Source organism: Dasypus novemcinctus, chromosome 10 (assembly GCF_030445035.2).
Source record: "Dasypus novemcinctus isolate mDasNov1 chromosome 10, mDasNov1.1.hap2, whole genome shotgun sequence".
In the NCBI taxonomy this organism is placed as follows: Eukaryota; Metazoa; Chordata; class Mammalia; order Cingulata; family Dasypodidae; genus Dasypus; species Dasypus novemcinctus.
Window position 1 is genome coordinate 11,148,440 of NC_080682.1, and position 26,152 is coordinate 11,174,591.

Below are 26,152 nucleotides of genomic sequence, written 5' to 3' on the forward strand. Positions count from 1 at the left end.
ATTGTTTTGTGGCTTTGGGTTTTGTTTTTAATCTGGTTCCAAGGACAGTTCATTTAGGAAATGCTTGACTCTTCTTCCCTTTATTTACCAGTTTTTGGAATAATGTGTTGATTCCTTTGCCTCTTCCAAAGGTGGCGAATGAGTTTTAAATATCCTTATGAATGTGTGGGTTTATACCTACTTGAAGTGTTCCAATCTCTGTGTGGTTCTTTTTGATGCTCCTGTGGTCTTTTGAGCATCTCTGGATCATGCTGAGCCCCGAGTCTTGGGCAGGTTGCCTCCTGGATGGAGCAGCCAGGCCTTCTGACACAGTGGAAGCCACGAAGCAAGGTGGCCGGGGACCCTCGGGGACACTCACATGGAAGCTGGTATTTCAGCTTTGGATCTGAGCGTGACCCTTTTGCAAGCAGCAATTACAGTTTATTCTCTTTCTTCTTCGACCTTCTGAAAGCCCAGAGCTTCTGGGGGAGACTTTGCCGTTACAGCCTCTTCTCCGCTGTGCTGGGGGGATCCAGGGGCCATCCAGCCTTTGAATTCTTGGGAAGGCAGGACCCAGAGGGGAGTGGTTTCCCTAGTCCTGCGGCCAGAGTGGTGGTGGCTGTGGCGATCGCCACCGACGATGGCCCAGTGGAGACGCCCTTTGGCAGGGTCATGGTGGCACAGCAGTGGGGAGGAGCCTCGAGGGGGAGGACACGGGGACCCGGGCACTTCTGAGACCACACCCAGGCCATGCTGGGTTAATTTTCAGCTGTCCGCGCAGGGGCAGCCTGAGTCATGGCAAATAGGGACGGGCAGATTAGAGAATTTCATGTGGTAGTCACCATCGCAGGTGGACTAGACCTTGAGTGATGGAAGAAAAAACTTTCTAAAATGAGGTTAACTGAAGGAGGAAGGATGTGGGGAGATGTTCTTGTGTTGGAAACGGAAGTGAAGCACCACCTGATGTGACCATATTGGGAGGTAATTTTCTTTCTTTGTTTTTGTTGTCTTAAAAGTAAATTAATGACATGGATACAGTGGACCTTGTTTCATGCTACCAAGACATTCCAAGACTGTTTATGTAAGTTGAAAATCGTGCATATACTGAATTCCATTATTTAATAAGCACTTCATATAGGAACATACCCATCACACATTTTTAAAAAATAAATAAGGCCAACACTCTAGTAACAAGAAGTAAACAAAATACATAATAGAAATAATTTTTAAAAATTTTATGTTCTCTCCTTTCTTTTGCCTTTATTTTTCAAAATTGCAATATTGCATATACCTGAATTCACATGTGTTGAGTTTGCATAAAACGAGGTCCTACTGTACATCAGTATTCTGTCTACACAGAATGACGTAGAAAATTCTCTGAGTGTGTGCTCGTACCAGGAATTGTGCTAGGCGCCTTCTATTCATCATCTCCTTTGGCTCTCACAGCCCAGTGAAGTGAATCATTACTCCCACCTCAGCAATGAAGGACCTGAGGCCCTGGGAGTCAGAGCTTTTCCCAAGTTCACGCAGCTAGAAATTGCCGGAAGGGCCCAACCCTCAGGAGCTCTGTTGATGCGACTTTCTTCCTTTCTGGTCCGAAGCTAAGAAAGTAGGCCAGAGTCCTTTGTGGAGGGATAGATAGTGACATTTATTGAGTCTTGTTACAATCAGATGGTCTTTAAGCCAGTTAGAGGGAAAGCCAGCGCGTGAGCTGGCGGGCGAGAGCGCAGGGGTCAGCAGGAGAGGAGCGGAGGTGGGCCACCCTGTGGCGGCCCCCACGCCTGCGTCTGACATGATTCTGCGGCTCCTTCTTCAGACTGTCACTGGTTTTGGCGTCTCCTACTCATCACACTGTATCCCAAGATAGCCAGAAGTCCAAGTCCCAGGAACACACCTCCTCCAATCTTGGCATTTTCCACCTGCAGGGCGAGGGATCCTGTTTTCAGTCCACGGCCGCCCCCCCCAGGCGCCTCCTCCCTCCCGGGGCGCGGAGGCTGCGCTCCACCTCCTCTCCTCTGACAGCCTGGCCTCTCTGTGCCCCTCCAGCCCCCCAGCCTAGCTGTGTCCCCGTGGCCCCGCGGCTGCTTGTTAGTGTGGGGCTCGTCTGGGCCTGTCGAGACAACCGGCAGGACGGGCCCCATGTTTCCTTTTGAGTGGACTCCCTGCGTGAGGCGGTAGATCCTGGCTGGGGGGACGGTAGGGAGGACTGCAGGGGCCTGGTGTCCTGGGGCCCAAATGCCGGGGGTCAGCGTGGGACGGTTTGGAGGCCTGGGGTCCACCTGAGCGACACCCCTGCAGGGAGGGGCTGTGGGAGAAGCTGAGCGAGGACCTAGGGGGGCCGCGGCCACACGCAGTGCACCCTGGCTTCAGGGGACACAGAACAGCCTGGAAACCTCCATCCAGACCCCCTCAGCCAGGAGCTCCAGACTCCAATGTCCAGCTGCCACTCGGCGTCTCTGCTTGATGCTTAATGGGCACCACGTGTCACACTGCCACATCCAAAGTCTCCACCCTCCTGCCCGATCTGCTCCTCCTGCCATCGTCCCCCTCTCACCAGGGTTCCCCCCCACCCAGCTGCTTGGGCTAGGGACTTGGAAGGGTTCCAGAAAGAGACTCCTGGCATGAGAATTCTGGTTCTGCCGCTCATTAGCTGTGCATTTGGGGGCAACAAACGTGATCTCCCTGGTTCTTGATCTGAAGTTGGGGAGGATAAAAACGGCCTCTTTCCGGGATGCTGAGAGGAGGTGGCGAGGTTCTGGGCACACAGCCGGCAGCCCGGTGCCTTGGGGAAAGCCAGCCCCTGTCAGGCTTGCTGCTTTGGTGGTTCGTGACTCTTGCACACGCCACACCCAGGGCCTCAGTGACTTCCCTCAGCCCCTCGGAGGTAGATCCCGAATCGGACTCCTTTTCACCCCCTCCGCTGCTCACCACCGGGTCCAGATCACCATCCCTCCCACTTGGGTTATTGCAAGAATCAACCGGCCTCCCAGCGTCTCCCTTGCCCCAGAAAGTCTGTTTTTCACATGGCAGCCCCGGTGATCCCTTAAAGAAAGAAGCTGGTTCACATCAGGCCTCTGCTCAAGACCCTCCACTGACTCCCACTCACCTTCCCAGAGTCAAATCCTAACTCTCTGGGCTGCCTCTTACCCTTTCCCTCCCGGGGCCCTGCTCCTCGCCCCCCACCCCTTCCCACCACTCCCTCTGCTCCTTGGACACCCAGCGAGCCCCCACCTCTGCGCCTTGCTCTTGCTCTACCTCTGCCTGGCCTCCCTTTTCCCAGAGAGCCGCAGCGCTGGGTGGCTCAGTGCTTCCAGGTTTCTGTTCAGATGTCCTTTCATGTAATGGGCTGACCCTGATCACCCAATCTAAAACGCTCCCTTAGCCTCCTTCACTGTCCTTTGTAGCACCTCTCAGCATTGTCATCTTCCAGTCATTGTCTGATTCATGTCTGTCCTCTTCCATTACATTTGGGTTGACAGATTAACAAATTGAAATGCAAGACACCCATTAAATTTGAATTTCTAATGAGGCATGAATACTTATTTAAAAGCCCATGTAGGGAAGCGGCTGTGGCTCAATCAGTCAGGCTTCTGTCTACCAAATGGGAGGCCCTGGATTCGCGTCCTGGGGTCTCCTTGTGAAGGCAGGCTTGCCCGCATGCCACGGAGAGCTGCCCAGCCCACCAGCGCCACGGAGAGCCGACTCAGCAAGGTGATGCACCAAAAAGGGAGATAGTAAAAAAAAAACAACCCCACAAGAGCACGCAGTGAATGGACACAGAGAGCAGACAACAAACAAGCCGCAAGCGGCAGGGGGGTAGGTGGGGGAATAAAAAAAATACAGAGAAACAGAAGAATGCACAGTGAATGGACACTGAGAGCAGACAGCAAGCAAGCTGCAAGGGGGGTGTGTGTGACCAGAAAAGTCCATGTAATCTTTGGGATATAGGTACACTAAAGAAACATTCACCAGTAAGTCCACTCTAATCCACACTCTATTCCTCTATCCTGTGGACCCTGGGATGGTGATGTCCACACTCCCTCCTGGTGGTCTGCTGGGGAACTATTGTGGTTAGTAAGGGAAGAAATTGTAATATTGATGTGGAGAAAGTGGCTATGGTAGGTGCTGATGGTAGGGAGAGGGAAGAAAAGTTATGATGTGGGAGCATTTTCAGAATTTGGAGTTGTCCTGGGTGGTGCTGCAGGGACAGATGCTGGACATTGTGTGTCCTGCCATGGCCCACTGGGTGGACTGGGGGAGAGTGTAGACTGCAGTGTAGACCAGTGTCCATGTGGTGCAGCAGTACTCCAAAATGTATTCGCCAAATACAATGAATGTGCCATGATGACGGAAGAGATTGTTGATGTGGGAGGGGTGGGGTGGGTGGGGTGGGGGGTATGTGGGGACCTCGTATTTTTTGAATATGACATTTAAAAGAAAATAAAGAAAAGAAAAAAAAGAAATATTCATTCCTTCCCTGAAATTCACATCTCCCTGGGTGAGGGATCTTTTGCCTGGCCTCCCCACACTCCATGTCAGTGTCTCTGAAGCAGGGACTCTTGACCAGTTTGTTCATAGCTGAGCCCCTTTCTGGCCTTTGAGGGCTGAGCGCTGGCCCTCTGGCAGTTCTTGGCCAGTCAGCCTTGGGGACCCAGGAGCTGGACGGGGACTTGGGTTCTCCTGCACCAGGTTAGCGGCTGTGGCCCGGCGCGGCGCCGAGGTCACAGCCCCGTGTTGGGCACTGATAAGGGCAGCAGAGGAGCAGAGCAGGAGGTGAATGCCTCTCACTTGGGGAGCCCTCCGGGGCCTCCCAGAAGCAACTCAGGAAGCCTGTGAAGGGGCAGGGGTAGGAAGAGGTGCCCAGGTCCCACATCTAAGCGGTCCTCGGCAATTGCGTGGACCATAGCCCCTGAGCATCCCTGGCCTGGGCGCTCTCCGAGGGCCTGTGTCACGGTCCCCGACCGGTGCAGCCTCTCCGGCACCCTCAGGGCCTCCCCAGGGCTGCCTCCATCGCTGGGTTCAGAGACAAAGAGTCCCAGCTGGTCAGAGGCGGCCAGGCTCTCAGAGGTCCCCCACGCAACCCCTCATTCTGCACACTGGGAAACAGGCCCAGAGGGAAAAGGACCTGGCCAAAGCCATCTACAGCCCAGATTAGATGGAGAACTAGGATTGGCACTTGGCCAGAGACACTGACTCCCAGCCCAGTGTCTCTGAGGACCCAGATTGCTCGGGGCAGGTGTTTCTCACCTCTGGCTACACAGCCCTGCCAGCTGGGGAGCTTGGAAAAGACACCCCAGCCCACCCCCAGCAGAACTCAGAGGGGAGAGCCCAGAGAGAGGCTTACCTGCCTGCACTCAGGTACGCCGTACCTCAGGTCCGTGACAAAGTGCTCACAGTTCCTATTCAGAATACTGTATTCTAATTCCTCACCAATCTTTGCCTTCGCAGCATCGAGGATCACCTCAACAGGCAGAGGCCTGTACTTGTCATCTAAGAGGTTGTTGACCCGGTAGTCGCAGCCCCCGACCACGTCCCTCAGGCGCTCTCGTTTCACCACAGCCCTGCTGCTCAGGACTGAGAAGAGGCTGGAGGAGCCAGCCCCTGCGTACTCGCCTGGAAAGCAGAGACACAGGAGTTGAGAGGCCACAGGGAAGGGAGAGCAGGGAGAGAGGGGGGACCTAGAGAAGAAAGAAGGACGAAAGGAACCCAATATTGATCCTTTCACCAGTGTGACTGGAAGATTCACAGATATTGCTCTTTTCCTATAATAAGATGTCATGAATATTTTTCCACGTCCATAAATGTCATGATTCTCAATGGCCTCCATAGTAGTCCATTGCATGCATTTGTATAATTTATTTGACCAATCCCCTATTAATGGGCATCCAGGTCTTTGAAAAATTTCACCGTTGCCCACTTGTGCAATCTAGAAAGGGATCAAATTTGTTTCACTACCTCCTGTGTTTCAGCACTGGGCTGTGCCGGGTTTCGTATTTATCTCATTTAATTCCCTTCCTGCCCTTCAGGGTAGATAGTATCTTTTCAGTTTTGTGGAACCAATATTGGAACCAGAGGGATAGATTCAGGCCTATGCTCTTTGCTGTGAGAAGTCCTAGAACCAGGGCTTGAAACAGTTTCTTTCAAGCTCCAAAGGTCAAGTTCTCACTGCACTGAGCTGAGCCTTAGGGAGTCCTTTGCATCACTAACTTGTATCCCATGACCTTGCACAGTTCTGGGCACACAAGTTACAAGAGAACTTATTCCATTCTATAATGGGTCTAGGTTATTATTTGTTTTTAGGGGAATACTAGCTAACGAGTACAATACTTAAGTATGCTTTTGTGTGTATTTCTAATCTAAAAGCTGATATTCACCCTGAGAATTCTTAAAAAATTCTCTTGGGGAAGAAGATGTGGTTCAAACAAATGGGCTCCTGTCTACCATATAGGAGGTTCAGGGTTTGATGCCCAGGGACTCCTGGTGAAGACAAGCTGGCCCGTGGGGTGAGCTAGCCCATGCAGAGTGCTGGCCTGTGTGGAGTGCTGGCCTGCACAGAGTACTGTCCCACCAGGCTTGGGAGCTTTCTGTTCAAAACTGGAGTCCTGAATAAGATTTTCAAGTTCTTTTTATGCAGAGGAAGAGTTAAATGGTCCTTTGTTTCAGTGCTCAATAAGTTTGAGTTAACACATAACCCCCACATGCTAGGTAAGCTTTCAGCATGAACTTCATACATTTCATGCAAACTTTGAACACATTTGGTTTGCATTTTTCCTGAATATTTAAAGTTGATGGAGTTTCCGTTCTTCCGGGACTGGAGTTGTTGCCATGGTTACCAAGGGCAGGGCTGCAGCTCTCACCATTGGACACAGCTCAGGTTACCTACGAAGAGACGTACAGCCCCCACCCGTAGGCTATATCATCAACCCATGAAAGCTGCTTCTATTTACAGGGTATCAAGGACTGATTCTGTGAAATCATATCCGTAGGAGGGACCTAGCACTGAGAAAACTTGTCTTTATTTGAAAGCTTCCTCTTTACGATCATAGAGCTTGAGGAACTTTGACGTTTACAATCCTATCAGACTCAGCAAGTCCAGGGGAGACTGGCTTTAGGCTGGGGGAGGTCAGAAAGCTGCAGCCGCCCAGCCTCAGGGCGGAGCCAATCAGCCTCCTTCCCTGCTTCTCTCAGGACCTGTCAGAAGCCTCTGTGCTGCCTGCAGGGTTCAGGGAGACCCTGTCTCCATCCCAGGTCCTTCGCTCAGCTCTGCCTTTCGATTGCTGTCCTTATCTTAACGTATATGTAGATAGTGATGTATTAGACAGCCCTTACTTGGAGGAGCCAGATGGATCACGTAGCCATTCCCCACATAGAGCGCCCAGTGCTGGTAGCCAATGCGGAAAATCTCAATCAGGTCTCCAGGCCGGGGTTGGCGGTGTCGCTGCAAAGAAAACCGGGGATGGTATGCACAGGGTTCTCGGCAACATCGGGGACCTCTGCTGGGTGAGCTGCCGCTGGGCTGAGACCCCCTTGCTGCTGCTCATGATCCAGGCAGAGCAAAGAGCCCAGCCCCTGGACTCTCCGCCCGGCTGACACCCTAAGAGGAGCTCCCTGGTGGGGGCTGGAAACCTGGGGGGACAATGACCCTTGTGGAAGTTGGGAGAGAAGTTTTGTCCATTGCAAATGCATGTTATGTATGTGTGCATGTTTAGGGTTGAAATGGACACGGGCTGGCAGGTTGTGCAGGTGCTCTGAGCACTGACAGGTGGGCAGACAGGTACCAGCACCTTCTCTGAGCACAGGAGCATGGGCCTGCCCGGGGCAAAATCAGTCAGTGGAGCCTTGAGCGTGTGTGCCCTTTGCCGAAGGACCCCTGGGTCCTCAGCCTGTCCTCCAGCCCTGCGGGTGTCTGTGGCCACGGGAGGCATTCCTTCCTCCTCCACCCTCCACCTGCCCAGCCCCCTGGAGACCCTGACCTGAGAGACAGGAGCTCACAGCATCTGAACGAGCTCCCCGGGGGCTGTGGTGGGGCCACCCAGGCTCCAGCCGTGAGGGGGGTGCAGGACAGAGCAGCCTCTGCTGGGCGCTACCCTACACTAGGTGCAATGGCGCTACAGCCCTAGCGGGAGTCATCATCGCATCGCCCAGGCCTGGAGACTGCGGGTCCCAGAGGTCGAGGCCCCGGCCCCCTCCCCACCCCCACCCTGCACTCAGTCTTCTCTGCGGTTCTCCTGCTGCTGCACGGGCCTTCCTTTCCTTCTAAACTGCTTCCCCTCTGCGGGGCCCGCCCCAGGCTTCTTGAACTGAGAAGTTTTCTGTTTTCCCTATGTGTGCCTGATCTCTCCATCCGTCATTCCAGGTCCAGTCAGAACCCAGGTGTCCCACACAGCTTTGTCCTCGTCCCCATAGCCAGCCACCTCTGGAGGTTTCTCCGCTTTCACTCCCTCATCTCATCTCCTTTCCACTGACTTGGACTTCTGACCTCCACAGCCTCCTCCCCGGCCTCCCTGCCTCCTGTGCCTGCACCACACCTCCAGGCTCCACAAGGCCCGGACCGGCCTTCCCAAAGGGCTGTGTGGCCTTCCTCGGCCTCAGTCCCGTGCACGCCCTTTGGGTGACCTCGAACCTGCCCTCCCTGCACTCTGCCCTCCAGGCTGCCTGAGAGCCTCAAGGTTTCCTCCCCACAGAAAGCCAGAGGCTCCATCCTGCCCCGCTCCCCTGCACAGCTGGTTCTCTCTGCCTCCAGCCACCTTCCCCACCCCCACTCTTCCCTTTAACCCCTGCCCCACCCCCCTCCCTGAGCAATGCCCTGACTGCCCCCGCCCGGCCCTGCTGCCCCTCGCTGGGCCCCAGGTCCTCCGGGACCTCCACCTCTACTTGCAGGGATGGGGGGCTGCCCGTGCCTGCCCCCGGCTGTGCCCCCTCTGGGCTGAGCGCTCCGTTCAGGAAGGGCCTGCATGCTCGTCCCTCTCCTCCCTGCACCCAGTGAAGGGCCTGGTAGGTGAGGGGGCAAAGACATCAGCAGCTCTAGGAGAGGCTGGGGGTCAGGGCCAGGACCCCTGCCCGTTCTCTATCTCATCTGGAGGCAGCCAGTTCAGCCTGGGCTCGGCAGGGCCCCGAGTCCTCTCCTTCCCGGGAGCAGGAGGGGACTTTCACTCTGTCCCCTAAATGTGTAAGGCCCAGGCCAGGGCACTGCTGGCCTGTGTCCGGTTTCAATGCCCTGCACCTCCTCAGAACAAGCAACAGACAACAAACGAGAGCACTGGCTTTCCACATATGAGGTCCCGGGTTCAATCTCCAGCCCGGTACCTCAAAAAACCAAAACAAAACAACAAACAACAAAAACAAAAAACCTCTCTGCCGATCAGATCCCACGTTTGCTTCTGTGGCAATAACCCCTCTTCCCAGGCAGGACCTGGGGTTGCGCAAAGAGCGCATCATTCCCTCCTCCTGAGCACGAAATGAGCCTTCCCGGGGCTGTGGCCTTTCCTATAATTCAAGTGGCCAGAGTATTCTTTTCCCCTGGAACTTCCCCAAGAACGGACACTAGACAGAAGAGAGATTTCAGAGATGAAACCACAAATGGTAATGGAAGAAAGGGCGGGGAGGAAAGGGCTGTTTGAGGCTAAGAACGGAAGGAACCTCCACTGGCGGCAGAGGCAGGCAGGGTGGGGGCTCGCCCTCTTCCCACAGACCCGGGGTGGCTCACCCCATTGGCCCCCACTCGAGTTTTCTCCCAGCCCAGCTCCCACCAGGGCACCCCCATGCCCCCTGCTCTGTGCCTGACGCAGCTGAGGCAGCCCTGGCCCGCAGACCTCCCTGTTCTGAGGGGGAAAGGACTTTTAAATAACAAATACTGCTTTCGATGGAAGCCTTCAAAAGAAAGGCTCTTGAGTAGCTCAGCCCGAGGCCAGGAGCCCAGACTTAGGCTTTTACACATGGCTGCCCCTCTTGAGCCACTAATGTCAAGGTCAGGGGGACTGGGAAACGGACTTGGCCCAGTGGTTAGGGCGTCCGTCTACCACATGGGAGGTCCGCGGTTCAAACCCCGGGCCTCCTTGACCCGTGTGGAGCTGGCCCATGCGCAGTGCTGATGCAAGCAAGGAGTGCTGTGCCACGCAGGGGTGTCCCCGCATAGGGGAGCCCCACGCACAAGCAGTGCGCTCCATAAGGAGAGCCGCCCAGCGCGAAAGAAAGTGCAGCCTGCCCAGGAATGGTGCCGCCCACACTTCCCATGCTGCTGACAACAACAGAAGCGGACAAAGAAACAAGACGCAGCAAATAGACACAGAGAACAGACAACCGGGGGGAGGGGAGGAATTAAATAAATAAATAAATCTTAAAAAATAAAAAATAAATAAAGAGTCCCTGCCCTCTTAAAAAAAAAAAAGTTCAGGAGGACTTACCGAAGCCATCTGGGAGCCGGGGAAGCTCTCTGCTCTGCTGCTCTGCTGCTCCAAGGGCAAGCTTTTATAGTAAGGTGGAGAATTTCACTTTCAGTTTCCTTCTGCTACTTCTCAGAAGGCACTGTTCTTTTTTATTTTTATTTTTTAAAGAATTATAAGTTTAATTCTGAACCATTTTTATAATCTCATTTTCTCATGAAGCATTGATCACAGCATGTTACAACAACTTTGGGATAAAAGGCAACTGGTAAATGTCCAAAACAAGGTTCAAAAAACACCTCTTACTGACCCTAATCCACATATCCCAAATAAAGTTTTTGATAAAAAACATAAAATAGATCCACTTGCTTATTTTAAGCATATTAAAAAGGACTTTTCAATTTGTCTATTTTATACAAAAAGCCTACACAAAGTTACGCTTTATTCAGATGACAATTAGAGTGATATGAATTAGTGTTCTGTACCATTACTCAATTCTTAGAAATTGCTGAAGCAGTATTCACTATAACTAACACCATAAGAGATTTAAGAAAAAAACAACTAACAATTACTGTAAAAAGGAAAAAAGCTATTTCAAAGTAAGCAAAGTCAGCACCATTATAGATATTTCAAAAAAAGTTTTTAACAAGCAAGGCTAGGACTTGATAGATTTCCTTTTGTGATCCATTCTTGTGCATTTTTCACTTCTTCAGTCACTCCCCAAATCCATTTGTATTGTTACTACTTGACCAAAAAGGACCAGAGCAAAAAGTTTACTTCAGTTGCGCCCTTAGTTATAGCTTGGTTAGTATGTCAGGCATTTTCTGAGAAACCAGCTCACCCCTGCAGCCCTCTCAGCAACTCTGTAGGTCAATCACAGTGCAAGTTCAGTTTCAAAAGCTGTGGCCAAAAAACTGTGAAGTTAATAGCTTCCACACATGACCATGTAACAACCAGAAATCTGAGAACATTCAAATGTTCCAAGAAATCTCCTATCACAGTATGCACATGTTTTTTTTTTTTGTGGTATATTTATAAATAGGCCTAAACTGCTCCTACCCTACCAACCAGAGCTTTCTGAAGTTCTGTAGGCTGAGTAAAAGTTTTTTACCCAACTGGCCTTTTAAACTTCTTACCTAAAGGATGATTTACAGTTCAGTATCAGACCAGGCCAGCTGATTGCTATCACCAGAGGCAGCCCATCCATGAGGTCCTGGGTGTGTCAGCACCACAGAGATGGCCACCCATCTCATGCTCCTTGGTGGGATCTATACCCAAGGCATCCTGTCCAAATCCAGCAGAGTGGAGAGAATGAGAGCTGGGATCAGCTTGGTGAGGTCCAAGGGCTCTCCCACATCAGTACCAAGTCCAAGATCAGCAGTCTCATTCCAAGGCATTGGATCCCTTTTTTTAAAAAGATTTATTTATTTATTTATTTCTCTCCCCTTCCTCCCCCACACCCCGGTTGTCTGTTCTCTGTGTCTATTTGCTGTGTCTTCTTTGTCCGCTTCTGTTGTTGTCAGAGGCACGGGAATCCGTGTTTCTTTTTGTTGTGTCATCTTTGTTGTGTCAGCTCTCCGTGTGTGCAGTGCCATTCCTGGGCAGGCTGTACTTTCTTTTGCGCTGGGCAGCTCTCCTTACGGGGTGCACTCCTTGTGCGTGGCACTCCCCTACACGGGGAACACCCCTGCATGGCAGGGCACTCCTTGCACACATCAGCACTACACACGGGCCAGCTCCACACGGGACAAGGAGGCCCGGGGTTTGAACCGTGGACCTCCCATGTGGTAGACGGACGCCCTAACCACTGGGCCAAGTCCGCCACCTTGGATCCCTTTTGAAGAAAGAACTGGTTGATGCAACTGAAAGCCTTTACTTATAATCCCTTGGCTTGTCCTCAGACATTTGGAAGAAAACAGCAGCTGCAGATGTTGCCACACCTTAATTCCTAGAATGAAGTAATTCTGTTAGAGGAGCTGTGGCTCTCACAGCTTCAATAGCTTCTGCAGCCTCCTTGTCCTGAGCAAGTCACAGAGGATGCCTGCGGCTACTCTTCAGATATTTCAATGGGAGAAGAAAGCAGCTGCACAAATAATAGAATGGCATTTAGTCCTCTGATTATGGTTGGGCTGGGAACATCCCAAGCCAGGGCGTGAAGGGCTCCAGTATAACCTTCAACTATTTCTTCCATGTGGACCCCCTCCACAAACTGCTGCTGTGGTCCACCCATGGAGGTAGGGCGCTGAGTTTGATGTGCACAAACCAGCGACTGAACTAATCATGGAATGGCACCCTGCTCACACAAAGGTGCATGATTTGCTGGACAAAGTGCAAGGTTTCACATCAACCCACCAGCAGCCTTTATCAGAGGCCAATGGGATGGTGGATGTAGGAGTTTAACCACAACTGTTAATCCATAGTGCAGGTGAATAACATTCTGGGCTATCTCTGCTTCCTGGTCTCGACTGGTCAGAAGACAAAGATGGTAGGCTCAGTGATACCTTTCCCCATCACCAGCTCAAAGGACAGTATGCACAAGAGCCTTTATTCCACTCATCAGGCACACCATCATCTTATTCTTTCATTATTGCCAAGTGAGGTGAGAAAGGATTCCACTGCACAGGTTACTGATGTAGGCTATGGGTGGGAGGCTCTTTGTCTCTTGAGAGATAACCTAAGCTGTCTGACTTGTGGGTGTGAGAGGGTAAGAGGCTGCAGTCCTACCCTTAGTGACCATAGCAACGACTCCAGTCCCAGGAAACAGTTTAACAATGCAAGGTCTATAAACTTTAAGTATTCAGGGGAAATGCAAACTGAATATACTAAAAGCTTATCTAGAATGTCTGAAGTCCATGCTAAAAGCTTACCTAAGATGTGGTAGATATATATGCTAATTCACGCCTATTGAAAACTGAAACAAAGGGACCATTTAACCTTTCCTCTCCATATAAAAGAAACTAGAAAGTCTGGTTCGGGGCTCAGGATTGAAACAGAAAGCTCCCGAGTCCGGCTGGCCATCAATAAACCATTTTTCCTTCTCAAAATCATTCCTGAGTCCTGGCCTCTCTATACGCAAATAATTGAACCTCTCTCAAATTCTACAACATTACCACATTTATATCATCTGAACAAATGAGTTTTTTAGGAGTATGTGAGATAAATGTGCTTGTACAGAAAAAAAAAAAAAAAGGTGTATGAGGCAAAGCCTGGGGAAAACCAGGTGCTAGCTTCCAAGAGTTCCCTCTTAGTGGAATATTCGAATTGCTTTGCTGCCAAAAGCAAATACCATGAAATGCCATAGCTTTAACTATGGGAATTTATTAGCTTACAAGCCTTCAGCTTGTGAAAATGCCGAAATCTCAGCATCATCAGGATGATACTTTCTTCCTGAAGACTGGCTGCTGGTGATCCTGGACTTCTCCATCACAAGGCAAGGCACATGGTGTCTGCTAGTTTCTCTCTTCTGTTCTGGGTTTGGATGCTTTCAGCTTCTTGTTTCCATGGTTTTCTTTCTCTTTGTCTGAATTTCATTCTCTCTTGCTCTTTTTTTCTGTCCAGGCACATTTATCTCATCTACCCTAAAAAACTCAATTGTTCATCAGAAAGATTCACAGATGAGCAGATTAGTTAAATGACATGATCAAGGTCTCCTTTTTAATGAAGAAAATGAAGAAAGGAAAAAAAAATGCTTGATCGTATTCTTATCTCATGAAACTAAACCCCATATTCTTTTTTTTGACCATTAGGATTGATATAGCATCTTCTTCACTTTTGCTACAAATATATTACAATATTATTAGTTACATTAGTCATATTTTCCCCTCTATCACCATATTTTTGATACCTTGTAGTAGAATTCCATTCTCTTATACAGGACTCCAGTAACAGGATTAAGACTGGCCCTAAATGAGGTAGGTCACATCTTAACTTAAGATCCTATTCATCAAAAGATCCTACTTACAATGGGTTCACACCCACAGGAATGGATCAACTTTAAGAACATACTTTTCTGGGTTACATACAGCCTCAAACTATCATGTGGAGTCATGCAGAATGTGCTTATTTCCTGCAGAAATGAGTTACAACAAAGTGCAAAATGTTATCTACCAGGAAGCTCATTAGAGACTTAGTGCCCAGGATTTTTATTAGGGGTTGGTCACATAAATACCTTCTGCCTGGCACATTCCAAAATACTAGACTCCCAGAAGTAAAGCAGGTATTCAGCAAAAACCATGTTTTTGCACAAACAGTTTGGTATAGTGAGTCACACTTATCACTTAGGGTGGTGGGAACCCTCCCAAAATCTAAGTTCCCAAATGCCAGCTGTCTTAGTTTGCCAGGGCTACTATGACAAATACCACACTCTGGTTGACTTAAATAATAAGGATTTATTGTCTCATGGTTTTGGAGGCTGGTAGTCCAAAATCAAGGTCTTGACAGGCTGTGTTTTCTCCTGGAAACTGCGGTATTCTGATGCTGGCTTCCCACAATCCTTGGGGCTCCTTGGCTTGCATCTCTATCTCCATCACATGGCGATTTTCCTCTCCTTGTGTCTGCTGTTCTTATTTCCACTGACTTCTGGTTTCTACTGACTGACTGTGTCTGAATTTCCTCTGCTTATGAAGACTCTAGGCATATGGATTAAGGCCCACCCTGATTCTAATTTGGCCTTATCTAAATAGGACCTTGGAAGACCTTATTCACAAATGTGTCCACACCCTGACTCACCTTAACATACTCAAAGATACTGTTTACAAATGGGTTCACATTTATAGGAACAAGGATGAAAAGGTGAACATGTCTTTTGTGGGGTACATGATTCAAACCCTAACACCAGCCAAGGGTCAACCTTGTAAGCAGGACTTTCTAAGACTGGTAGTCTCAGGCTTGCTACTTAGCTTTTCTTCCTGCATGGCCTATCCCCTTGGTCCTCAGTCAAGGCTTCTTTGCAGCAAGCATCTTATCAGTAGGACCCCATGCAGAGGATGAGATCAACTTGCAGGACTGATTTCTGTTATGCTTTTCAGGGGTCCTGGATTGTTTTAGTCTCTTGGCTGGTGAAGCAAATACTATAGAATTGGTTGGCTTAAATAGTGGGAATTTATTGGTACACAGTTTTGAGGCTAGAAAAAGCCCCAAACCAGGGTGTCATCAAGGTGATGCTTTCTCCCAGAAGACTGTGGCACCCTGGGGCTGGCTGCTGACGATCCTTGGTCCTTGGCTCTTCCGTCACATGGCAACGCACATGGGGGCCTCTCTTGGCTTCTCTCTTCTCTCTGGTTTCTGTTGACTTTCAGCTTCAGGCTGCTCCCTCTTGCTTTCTCTCTCTCTGTAACCTGCCCTATAAGGGCTTCAGTAATTTGATTAAGATCCCTCCTGATTCAGCCGGGCCACAACTTCATTGAAGTAAACTCATCCAAAGGTCCTATTTTCAAGGGCTAACACCCACAGGAATGAATTAAGTTTAAGAACATGTTTTTCTGGCCTATATAGCTTCAAGCCACTACATGGACTTAGGCTGATTAGCCATAAAAGCATATTTTAGAAAGTCAGATGGGTTCCTCCCCAAGTTTCTTTATGAGCCTTTGTTTTGTTTTTTAACCAAGCCTAAGGCATTGATTCCAGTGGGGCACACTGTCCAGTAGATTGAAGTCGAGCAGGGAGCCTTCCAGGGCTGTGGCAGTGGCCCTGGGGATATACAAGGAATACCATTCCAGAGGGCACACGTGGTCCCTGTAAGAGACAGGGATCAGTTTAGTTTTCACATAAAGGTAATATAAAGCAGGGAGGAAGAAAACATTAATTAATGTAACCTGGCAGCCTACTGCCTCAGTCTCCTACTACCCCGTTAAGCAGGAACAAAGGAAGCCAGCTTAAGCCAGTCCTATAGCCAGTAAAAAGGATGCACAAGAAAGAGCTAAGTCAATACCAATTCAACACTAAATTCCATACTTTATTTGGCAAAAGGAGCAGGTAAAAGTCAAAACGGTTACAATGTGATGGCGGAAGGGGGAAGCTGTTAATCAAAAACTGGGGAACTTGCGTGGGAAAGTTAGACTTCTCAGATAGGCTGTAACCTCTGAAGTAGCCAGTTTATTGAGAAACAGAGGAAGGGCTTGCCTGCTAGGCTTAGGGGTATAAATTGTGTCATTTTCCTTTGTTCGGGGCCCTGGCCACGTTTTCTGGTTGTGCGCCCCTGCTTGCGAGAATGAGAATAAATTCTTTTCTTCTCCACAATCAGGTGAACCTTATTTTCTTCCAGAAGGAGATTTCTTTCTTACAGTCCCCCTGCAAACAAAGGGCTTACAACTCTCAGGGCACCCCAAGCAGGACAGGCATTAGTCAGGCAGTACAGGGGAGCTGGGCCTCCGGCCCCAGGGCCCTCCATCTGGTCCACATCAGCCGGGTTTCAGAGACCCTCCGGAGGCAGCCACTTCCCCTGGAGTCTCAGAGGGAGCATGGTCCTGTGTAACTTTAGCCTCAGCAGGCAGTTTGAATTCAAAGTGCTGGCAGCAGCTGGGAAAGGCAGCACAGGAAGTGTTCCTTCAAGAGGAGGGGAAAGCTTCCAGGAACAGTGCTGATAAACAAAGCTCACCGACGTCCTCCCCACTTCAGCTGCTCCCACCTCTCCCGATGCCAGTTTACTTGCTTCTTTGCTTGCTTTCCCCTCCATTGTTACTGTTAGAGGTTTGCAATAATTAACAAGCTGCAGTTCAGTTTCCCCTGCTATGCACTAGGGAAAGGCTAACCCCCTCCCCCATAAGCCTACCTGTCCAAGGGCATGGCATGTCCCCACAGGTTAAATAAAGAAACCACATAAAGACGGGAGTAAAGGGAAATGGAAACCTTCCCTACCTACGTATCAGAGGGAGATAAAATTCCTACAGAAAAAGAAACATCTGCTCCTGCAGCATTCCAGGAAACCATAACTCCCTAACCTGTTGTAGAATATGAGAGAGGTTCAATTGTTTGCATATAGAGAGGAAAGGTTAAATGGTTCCTTTGTTTCAGTTCTCAATAGGCTTCAATTAGCATATATATCTTCCACATCTTAGGTAAGCTTTTAGCATGGACTTCAGACATTCTAGATAAGCTTTTAGCATATTCGGTTTGCATTTCCCCTGAATACTTAAAGTTTATAGACCTTGTATTGTTAAACTGTTTCCTGGGACTTGAGTCATTGCCATGGTCACCAAGGGCAGGACTGCAGCCTCTTACAGTCACACCCACAAGTCAGACAGCTTAGGTCATCTCTGAAGAGACAAAGAGCCTCCTACCCATAGCCTACATCACCAGGACAGGAGACAGGGATGTCCCAGCTCTTCTCTGGACTGTAGGGGCAGAAGCTATTATGAAATAACCATAGGCAAAGGCAAGGGGTGAGGTTAACCATAAACATACACCATAAACAAAGGAAAGTAACCATAAACAAAGGAAAGGCTAGTAACCATAAACAAAGGAAAGGCTAGTTTAGAATTTATACTTAAATAGTAGTTTCAGGCTAAATTCACCCAGCTATAATTTCAGTTATTATCTTTCTGCTGTTTTATAATATAAATGCATTTATAAATAATCTTAACTCAGTTACAGTTTTTATTAATTTTTTAACCTTAAGGTGAATTGGATACCTTTATTAATTAAGCTACAAGAATTTTATTAATAACAATTCTTTGAAGTCTTGCCTTTTCTTAGTAATGGAACAAATTCTCATCTGCAAGTTATGCATTTAATTTACCAGCAAGAGAGTATTGGCATTTAAAGATTAATTTTAAACTACCTTTTTACCGTGAATTCTTAGGCACCAGCAACTGACAAAAGCTAAACATAGATTTTAAAGTGGCATTTCATTCTTTTTTTTTTTTCTTCCTCTGTAGTTTCACAACCCTGAAGTTCCCAGCCAGACCACTGAAAAGGCTATCAAGTGATTAGCGGTCTATTGTTTCAAGCCATAGCCTCTTTTCTTCAGACGATTTTACAGTTCTAAAACATTCCAAAGTATTTCTACAGTCTTACAGAGAGAGAGATTTTGGCCTTGACACCCTAGGGAGGGATTTTACTGCATTTATTTTGATTCCGCTTTTCACCCCCTTTACTTCCCCCCTTCCAGGCAGTTGGGTGCACAACAATGAAACAGGAATGCGGCTTATGAATAGAAGGTGTGGACTCACTGGAAAGGGGCAAGCTGCTTCCCCCTTTCCAGCTTTCTGCCAAAATGGGCAGACAGAACCTACTCGAATTCTGCAACTCTCCGGGGACCCAGCCACCTGGACTGGGGCAGCCCCAACAAACTTGGGTGCGTGATGTGGACACAGATGGTCTCCAAGCCCCGGCAAAGGGGAAGACCAGAGACGAGACAGCAGAGCATGCACAAACATCTAGACTCCACAAACATCCAGACTCCTCAGTTTTGCCCCATAATCATTTCACCCCCTTGCCAATGGCAAGGGAGGGTTACAGCTCAGTTAAATTTCACTACTTTACATAACCACACAACTCCAACACTAGCGTTGAGCTGACACAGACAGAAGCACAAAGGTCACTAATCTGACCTACAAGTTCTATATATATATTTTTTCAGTATGGCTGCCTCCACAGCCATCACAAACTTTAGAACACTTAACATTTGGTATAAAGCGAATTCATTCACAATTCAGCACCATAACAAAAGATTTCAGCCAGACCTTTTTCACTGTTTAACTTTATACCCAGACCAAGCTTCACTAGAAAATCTGATCCATTTTCCTGTAACCAAGTTCATTTTTTTTTTAATCCAGACCAATTTCCAGGACGTTAGGACTCGAACCTATAAATAGCCCTTCCTATTAAAATCAAGCCTCCACTCCTTCAGTGGATGTGAGACCAGTACCAGATTCTAACATGCAGTTAGACAAACCCAAAACACCAGGGCTTTTTCCCGGTTTTTCTCCTTTTTCCAGACCTAGAGAGAACGGCTTCCCCTCAATTTTCTGGGGCTATTAGGGTTCTCTCAGGAGGTGATTAGCCTCCCCCTCCTAGCAATTAAAGCTAGGGCTTTCCAGACTGTGCTCACCTGGGGAGTCTTACCTTCTCCCATGTTTGGAATTCTTTTTCATTCCCAGAATTTTTCTCTTCAGACCTTCCATTGCCCTCGATTTTGTCGGGAAGATTCTGGTGGAGCCCACATCTTTTCCCGATTAAATTTAATCCAGGGGCGCCCAGATTTGGGGTTCACCCGAGTCCTCCTGGCTTCCTCAGGGATTTGGAAGGGGCAGTAAAATGCTACTGTCTCTGGCCTTTGTTTGCAGTCCCTTTGTGGTCACCAAAAATGTTGTAGAATATGAGAGAGGTTCAATTATTTGTGTATAGAAAGGAAAGGTTAAATGGTCTCTTTTTTCATTTTTCAATAGGCTTGAATTAGCACATATCTCTTCCACATCTTAGGTAAACTTTTAGCATGGACTTCATACATTCTAGATAAGCTTTAAGCATATTTTGTTTGCATTTCCCCTGAATACTTAAAGTTTATAGACCTTGTATTGTTAAACTGTTTCTTTGGACTGGAGTCATTGCCATGGTCACCAAGGGCAGGACTGCAGCCTCTTACCATCTCACACCCACAAGTCAGACAGCTTAGGTCGTCTCTGAAGAGAAAAAGAGCCTCCCACCCACAGCCCACATCAAACCCACTATCTTCTAGTCTCTATCTGGGAAAGTATTCTTCTCTAGGGCTTCCTATTGGTCCCTGCACTTCACTCGGACCCTCACCCCCCTCCCACCAACTACCATTTCCCCGCCCAGGAAAGTTCCATATAAATCCAAATTCCCCCTTCCAGGGGCAGGCTGAAGTATCTCTTCAGACCCCCACCCTACTGGTGGGGGTGCTGAAGTCTGTTCTTCAGACCCCCTCCGTTGGGAGAGTCTCTCAATAAATCTTTCTTTATCTAGTCATTTCAGTCTCCGTGTCCCAGTAAGTGCCGTATTTTCTACAAGTTATAATACCAATGGGTTCCATTTAGCAATGGTAACTTGACCTAGTTGCAGTCATCATCTACTCTCATGGGAACTTTGGTCTGGACAGGTTGTATGCAAGAGGCACAAAAACCTTTTCAAGGAAACATTCAGGAATCGGTCAGGATAAAATCCTGAAGTTTTAAAAATGTCAAAATGGGTCCACATATCCTCTGTTTCAGGCTCTGGGTCACAAAATGATTCTTGCCAAACGAGGCACACAAGTGAGCACCCTACGGCGATGCCCTCGTCTTCAGGAAGGTACAGCTTGGAGAATGACACTTACAGGAAATAGGACAAGATAGAGGCCCAGCCTCCGACCAATCTTTTTTGGATGTTTCCTTCTGCCTCTATGTTCACATAAGCTGTTGGAACAGAACTGGCTGGACAACTGTCATTTCATCCCCCCCCACACCCCCCTTTTTTGGACTACAAATTCCCAATGTCCCCGGAACTCTTTGGGATACAGGCCTTTTCTTGGTGTTGCCTAATTGGCGAGTGGTTCTGTTAATAATGCTCTCCTCTTTCTATTCGCATTAGCAGTTCTTTTGATGTCTCCCTCCCACTCCTTCTGTGCTGATATTTTATCCAGTGAGCAGCCTAGAAAAGATCAATCTCTTTTTGGGAGCAGATATATTTAATAACCCAACTGTCTTACCAAGGCGTGTGCGCTAGGAGAAAGGCACAGAAAGTGGAGTCAGGCTGTCTGATAGCCCGTTGTTGCAAATTGCAGTGAATTCAGGAAGCCAAAAACAATGTGTCAACAGCACTGGGACATCCCCTCAATGGCATGGAAGGAGTGGTTGGATTACTTGCAGGGATCAGACTTTATCAGAAATCTAGAGCTGAGGAGCAGCTCAATTTCAGATGGTCCCACCAGAGAATAAGCCCTTCCTTGCCTCGAGGGCATCTGCCGGTGACCCAGATGGTTCCGCCAGCACCCATGATGCAGTCATAGTTCAGGGTCCCCCCGAGGGGTGTCCCAAATCTGCAGCAGTCTCGGAGCCTGAGTCCTGTTCGTGGAGCCTCTGCCTGCTTTCACTCAGCACACTATGTGCTGAGGCTCTGAGCAGATACTGTCAGGTTTTAGCTTAGAGTCGCATCCAGGCAATTAGGATCTGTGAATTCAGGATTCCCAAAACACCAGCGGCTTTACTTTAGCTGCAGCATCACCAAGATGCTGTAGGGCCAGATTGCTGTGTTCCAAGTCCAAGTTGTTGTCAGACTTTGAGACTAAATTGACCTGCGTTGGACTGATATCTGATTTCACAAGAGCTCATGAGCAAACTAGAACATTCTTTTTAAAACAATGAAGTGTATGTCTATCTGGAAATCATCCCTCTTTTCAGGTTGTCTCCCTTTTTCCAGAGATTCCAAAAGGCAAAAAGTATAGTCTTAGTCTGCAAAGGGGTGCTGATGCAAAGTACCAGAAATCTGTTGGTTTTCATAAAGGGGGTTTATTTGGGGTACAAGTTTACAGTTCCTAGGCCGTAAAAAGTCCAACTCAAGGCACCGTAAGAGGAGCTTTCTCACCAGAGTCAGCTGCCACGTGTTGCAGCAAGATGGCCACCGACCTCTGGCTGGTCTCTCCTTCCCCTGCCGCTCATCCCTTCCTCCTGAGCTCCATGGGCCCAGACTCTTGAGGCTTCATGACTAAGTGATCCTGTAGTCCTCTCTGTCCTGGTGTAGGACTTGTTTCTTTCCAGACTCCCTATATTAGCCTCGGCTCTTCTGCTCTCTTCCAGTCTCCACTCTAAGCCATCAGGCTCATCGCTCCCCTGGGCCTCAGCACTTTGACCCTTCTCCTTCCTCTCACATGGCAGGATCAAAAACTATAGTGCTCTCTCTTCTTGTGTGTCTGTCTCAGTAAGTGTCCATTTATATCAGACCCAGCAAGGGGGTAGGGACTCAGCCTGAGCCGCGCCCACTGGCACAGTTAAATCAAAATCCCAAAGCAAGCGTATCTAATCAAAGGCCCCTCAATGGATATAATACCATCAAAGGGTGTCACACGCAGAGGAATAGATACATTTAAAAACAATCTTTTTCTTTTTGGGATTCATAAAATAATCTCAAACTGCCATATGTAGCAAAAAAAAAAAATCAATTTTGGAGACTTACTTTATTTTTAATAGCCAAAGAATTTAAATTCCAACCCACCCACCTGCAGCAGAAAGCAAGGGAGTTGTGTCATGAACATATTTTCTTTGCAACTTGCCCTGATGCGGATGACCCCTCTAAGCATTTATGAAATTTCAAGCCTATATCATTTTTCATTAGGTTTTCTTGTATATCCAGATGCAATAGCTAGAAAATACAAAGTCATTGAAATTCCCTTTTCATTGCAAAGTTCTCAAACCTTCAGCCCTACTTAGCATTTACAGGGCTAGCATTATAGCTGCTGGGGTGGAACCCAGCTGTAAAGATGATGGGATGGGAGCAGGATGGGGCTGGGATGGAGTGGGTGGAACATATAGCAGATGTGGTTTATATAAAACCTAGCTGCAACCCTAGGAACAGATTTAACTTTTTGCCTCCCAATCAGAGAAGAGAGCAGTGCAAACTTTCAACATTTTTGACCCATCCAAAGCTAATCTTTGGGAATTTGGGGGCCCTTTCTCCTCCAACCTTGTCTTAGTTTGCCAGGGTTGCTGTGACAAATACCACACACTGGCTGGCTTAAGTAACAGAAAAGTATTGTCTCCTGGTTTTGGAAGCTAGAACTCTAAAATCAAGGTCCTGGAGTGTGCAGTGCTCTGGAGCTGGCTTGTTGCAATCCTTGGGGCTCCTTGGCTTGCATCTCTGCCTCCACAATCTGCCTCAATTTTTGGTTTCTTCTGTCTTGGCTTCTGTGTCCAACTTCCTTTGCTTATAAGGACTTTGGCCATATTGGATTAAAGCCACCCTCATTCAGTTTGGTGGTTAATTCCCCGAAGTTCAGGGTCACAGGCATCCCATTTAGTACAGGAGAGTCCCTGGGCCATGAAATGAGAAGCATGTGGCATGGACCTGGGGCAAAGTTCTGTCAGTTTGCACCTGCATGAAGCTCGTTGAAGTTTGCCTGGAACTGTTCACCACAGTAGTGGTTGGAAAATAAGAGGTGAGATGGAAAGGAAGTGAGTGGTGCTAAGAAGTGTCCAATGCAACACATTGTATGAAAACCACAGAACATCAAAGACGGAAGCCAGAGAAAGATATAGATCACATTCAAAGGATTGAGAATAGACTGTCAGGTTTAAGAACATTAGAAGCTGGAGATGGGGGAGTGATTCCATAACTCTTTACAACCCAGTTAATTAATTCTCATCCTCTAAGATAAACAAAACATGGGATGCTTTCCTCAATACCTGGAGGAGGAAATGAAATCTCAGGCTGGTAACATGACTTGGCAGAGACCATCCTGCCGGTTCCCCATAGCACCAGAATGTACTCCCGCATCACCAGCAGCTGGTCTTTGGGGAGAAAGCACTGCCTGATGTTGCCTGGATCTGGACATTTTCCTTAGCCTCAGAACTGTAAGCTTGCAAACCAGTAAATCATCATTGTAAAAGCCAACCCATTTCTGGTGTATGGTGTTTTGGCAGCCTAGCAGACTGTGACAGTTTGAAGCTTTGGTTGGTTTCCAGAAAAGATCTCTATTCCTGTGGGTGTGGGACCCTTTGGATTGGATTCACCTAGGGGGCCTTTGATTAGATGGCTTCAGTGAGGCATGACCCGGGGTGGATCTTGGTCCTCTTGCCGGAGTTTTCCATAAACGGAGGACTCAAAGAGGCGAGACATGGAGAACGGCGGCAGAGGCAGAGACTGAGAGAGGTCCTGAAGGCGGGACTCAGGCTAGCACAGAGGTGCGGACAGAGGCCCTGAGAGGCTGAGCGAGAGGTGTGGAGGAGGCGGAGAGATGAGCCGTGCGCCTGGTCGCCCACAGCTGAGCTGGGGGAGAAAGTGAGCCAGGGGGAGCAGCCTGGAGTGGAGACCCGGACCTGGGGGCCACCACTGTGTCTTGCCTCGGGGCAGGAATCCAGGATGGCCCGCGGCTGACCTTCGGTGAGACAGCATCTCTGACGATGCCTGGGTTTGGACATTTTCACAGCTCAGAATGTAAGCTTTTAACCTAACAAACTCCCGTGATAAGAGCCAACCCGTTTCTGGTATGTCGCTTCGGCAGCTTTTACCAAACTAAGACCAAAAAGTCCTTCCACCGATTCCCTCCCCAACCTCAGATGCTGTCCCTAGGAGCCGCTGTCCTCAGAGCTGCCAACACAGGGAACGTGGGTGGCTCAGGCCGGCCCTCACCTGGGGGTCCCCTAGGGACAGCGGGGGTGGGGAGCCGCCATCAGGGAACAGGCTGCTGCCAGGTGCTTGTCCCATGACGGAAACGTCCTCACCGCAGCTCGAGCCAGGGAGTCACCATCCCCATCTCCTAAGTAGGAGAGCGGAGGCTGCTCACCTGGGGGAACCCCGAGCAGGGTCTGCCTCCCCACTGCTGCCCCCCCCCCGTCCCCCTTGTTCCCTCTCCTCCCCACTTGTACTTCTTGACCAGGCCTCGAGGTCCCGCCCAGGAAACCCCTGCCTCCAGGAGCAGAGACTTTTCCGGGCCTCCCTCCCTCGATGTGCCTTCGCACCCTCCCCCCAGTTGCCCGCTAAGAACCAGGGGCTCAAGCATTGCTCCTCCCGCCTCCTCATGCCCATTCCCGTCACCGAGCCCTGCCCGCGCTAACTCCCGACGTTTCCCCTGAACTCGTCCCCTCTCCTAAGGCGGCCAACTGTCCCTATCTGCCTGGGTCTAAGGGATTTCCCAAGACATTCATGGCTAAAACCAGGGAACTCCTGGGCAAATGGGGGTGAGTTGACCCCTCTGTACTCTCCCCATCCCTCCTTCACTGTCTTGGCTCAGGCCGGGGCACCCCATTCCTCACCGAGCGACTGCCACGGCCTCCTGGCCGGCCTCAGGTCCCAGCCGTGTCTCACCCAATCTCTGCCACCACTTGCGTGATCTTCCCAAAGGGGACACCTGGTCCCACCCTGGGGTGGCTCACAGCCCCTTTCCAGTCTGGCCCCCTGTGCCTCCATGCGACCAGCCCTCCAGGCTTAGCGGGTGCCCGCGGCTCCCTCAGCCCACCCTCTGCTCCTCTGCACAGCCTCTTCTCCCCCCCACAGGATCCCTCCTCGCATTAGCACCCTTCCCTGAGCAGCCCTCCCTGCCTGCCCAGGGGAGGCTCAGCCGCGCCCCCTTGGGACCCCCAGGCCCTCCGGGGCCTCCGCTTTCCTCACCGGGAATGCTGCAGGGGTCCGCACCTGACTGACTGCCCCCGGGCTTGAGCTGGGTTTGGCAGGGGTCACATGCGGTCATCCCCTCCCTCCCTGAGACTCCAGGCCTGGAATGTGGCATGTGACTGCTTGGCACTTGGTAATATGCATGGAATGAGAAAGAAAGGAGCCAGTGCTCGTCTCAAGGCAGGGCCCGAGACCTTTCCACGGGGAGAGCCCAGGGGTCTGCCTGCCAGGTTGTGTCAGGCAAAGACAGCCCTGTTAGAAGCAGCTGGAGCCCGTCTGATAGCCGCGTTTGGGCAGGGAGCTGTCCTCCTGGAGCAGACAGCGGGCAGGGACACGGGGACCAGAAGGGGGCTGTGGGCAGGGCCGAGGGCAGGGCCATGGCCAGGGCTGTGGGCAGGGCGCAGGACGCTGGCCTCCGCCACCGCCTGGGTCTCTCCCGCCCTGCAACGTCGCACTTCCCACCTGGAATTTCCGGATCAGCCCGGCCGGCTGAGCCAGACAGACCCTGCCTGGGATTTCCCCAACACAGG

General features: G+C 49.6%; 1 protein-coding gene and 1 pseudogene across 2 annotated transcripts; both read right to left on the reverse strand.

The window, feature by feature from the left end:
- Positions 1-1,225: 1,225 nt before the first annotated feature.
- On the reverse strand, positions 1,226-25,663 carry PLAAT4 (phospholipase A and acyltransferase 4). 2 transcript variants are annotated; one of them, XM_004451407.3, is made up of 5 exons: positions 25,620-25,663; positions 10,383-10,443; positions 7,309-7,417; positions 5,324-5,592; positions 1,226-1,898 (listed from the first exon to the last, which is right to left on the reverse strand). In XM_004451407.3, exons 2-5 carry the CDS (start codon positions 10,389-10,391, stop codon positions 1,800-1,802), a joined length of 486 nt encoding a protein of 161 aa, XP_004451464.1. In that variant the 5' UTR covers positions 10,392-10,443; positions 25,620-25,663; the 3' UTR covers positions 1,226-1,799. The 2 variants fall into 2 exon arrangements, with proteins under 2 accessions (XP_004451464.1, XP_004451463.1); XM_004451406.5 differs by lacking the exon at positions 25,620-25,663 and adding an exon at positions 11,203-11,252.
- On the reverse strand, positions 11,510-13,098 carry LOC101416928 (catenin beta-1 pseudogene; annotated as a pseudogene).
- Positions 25,664-26,152: the final 489 nt, after the last annotated feature.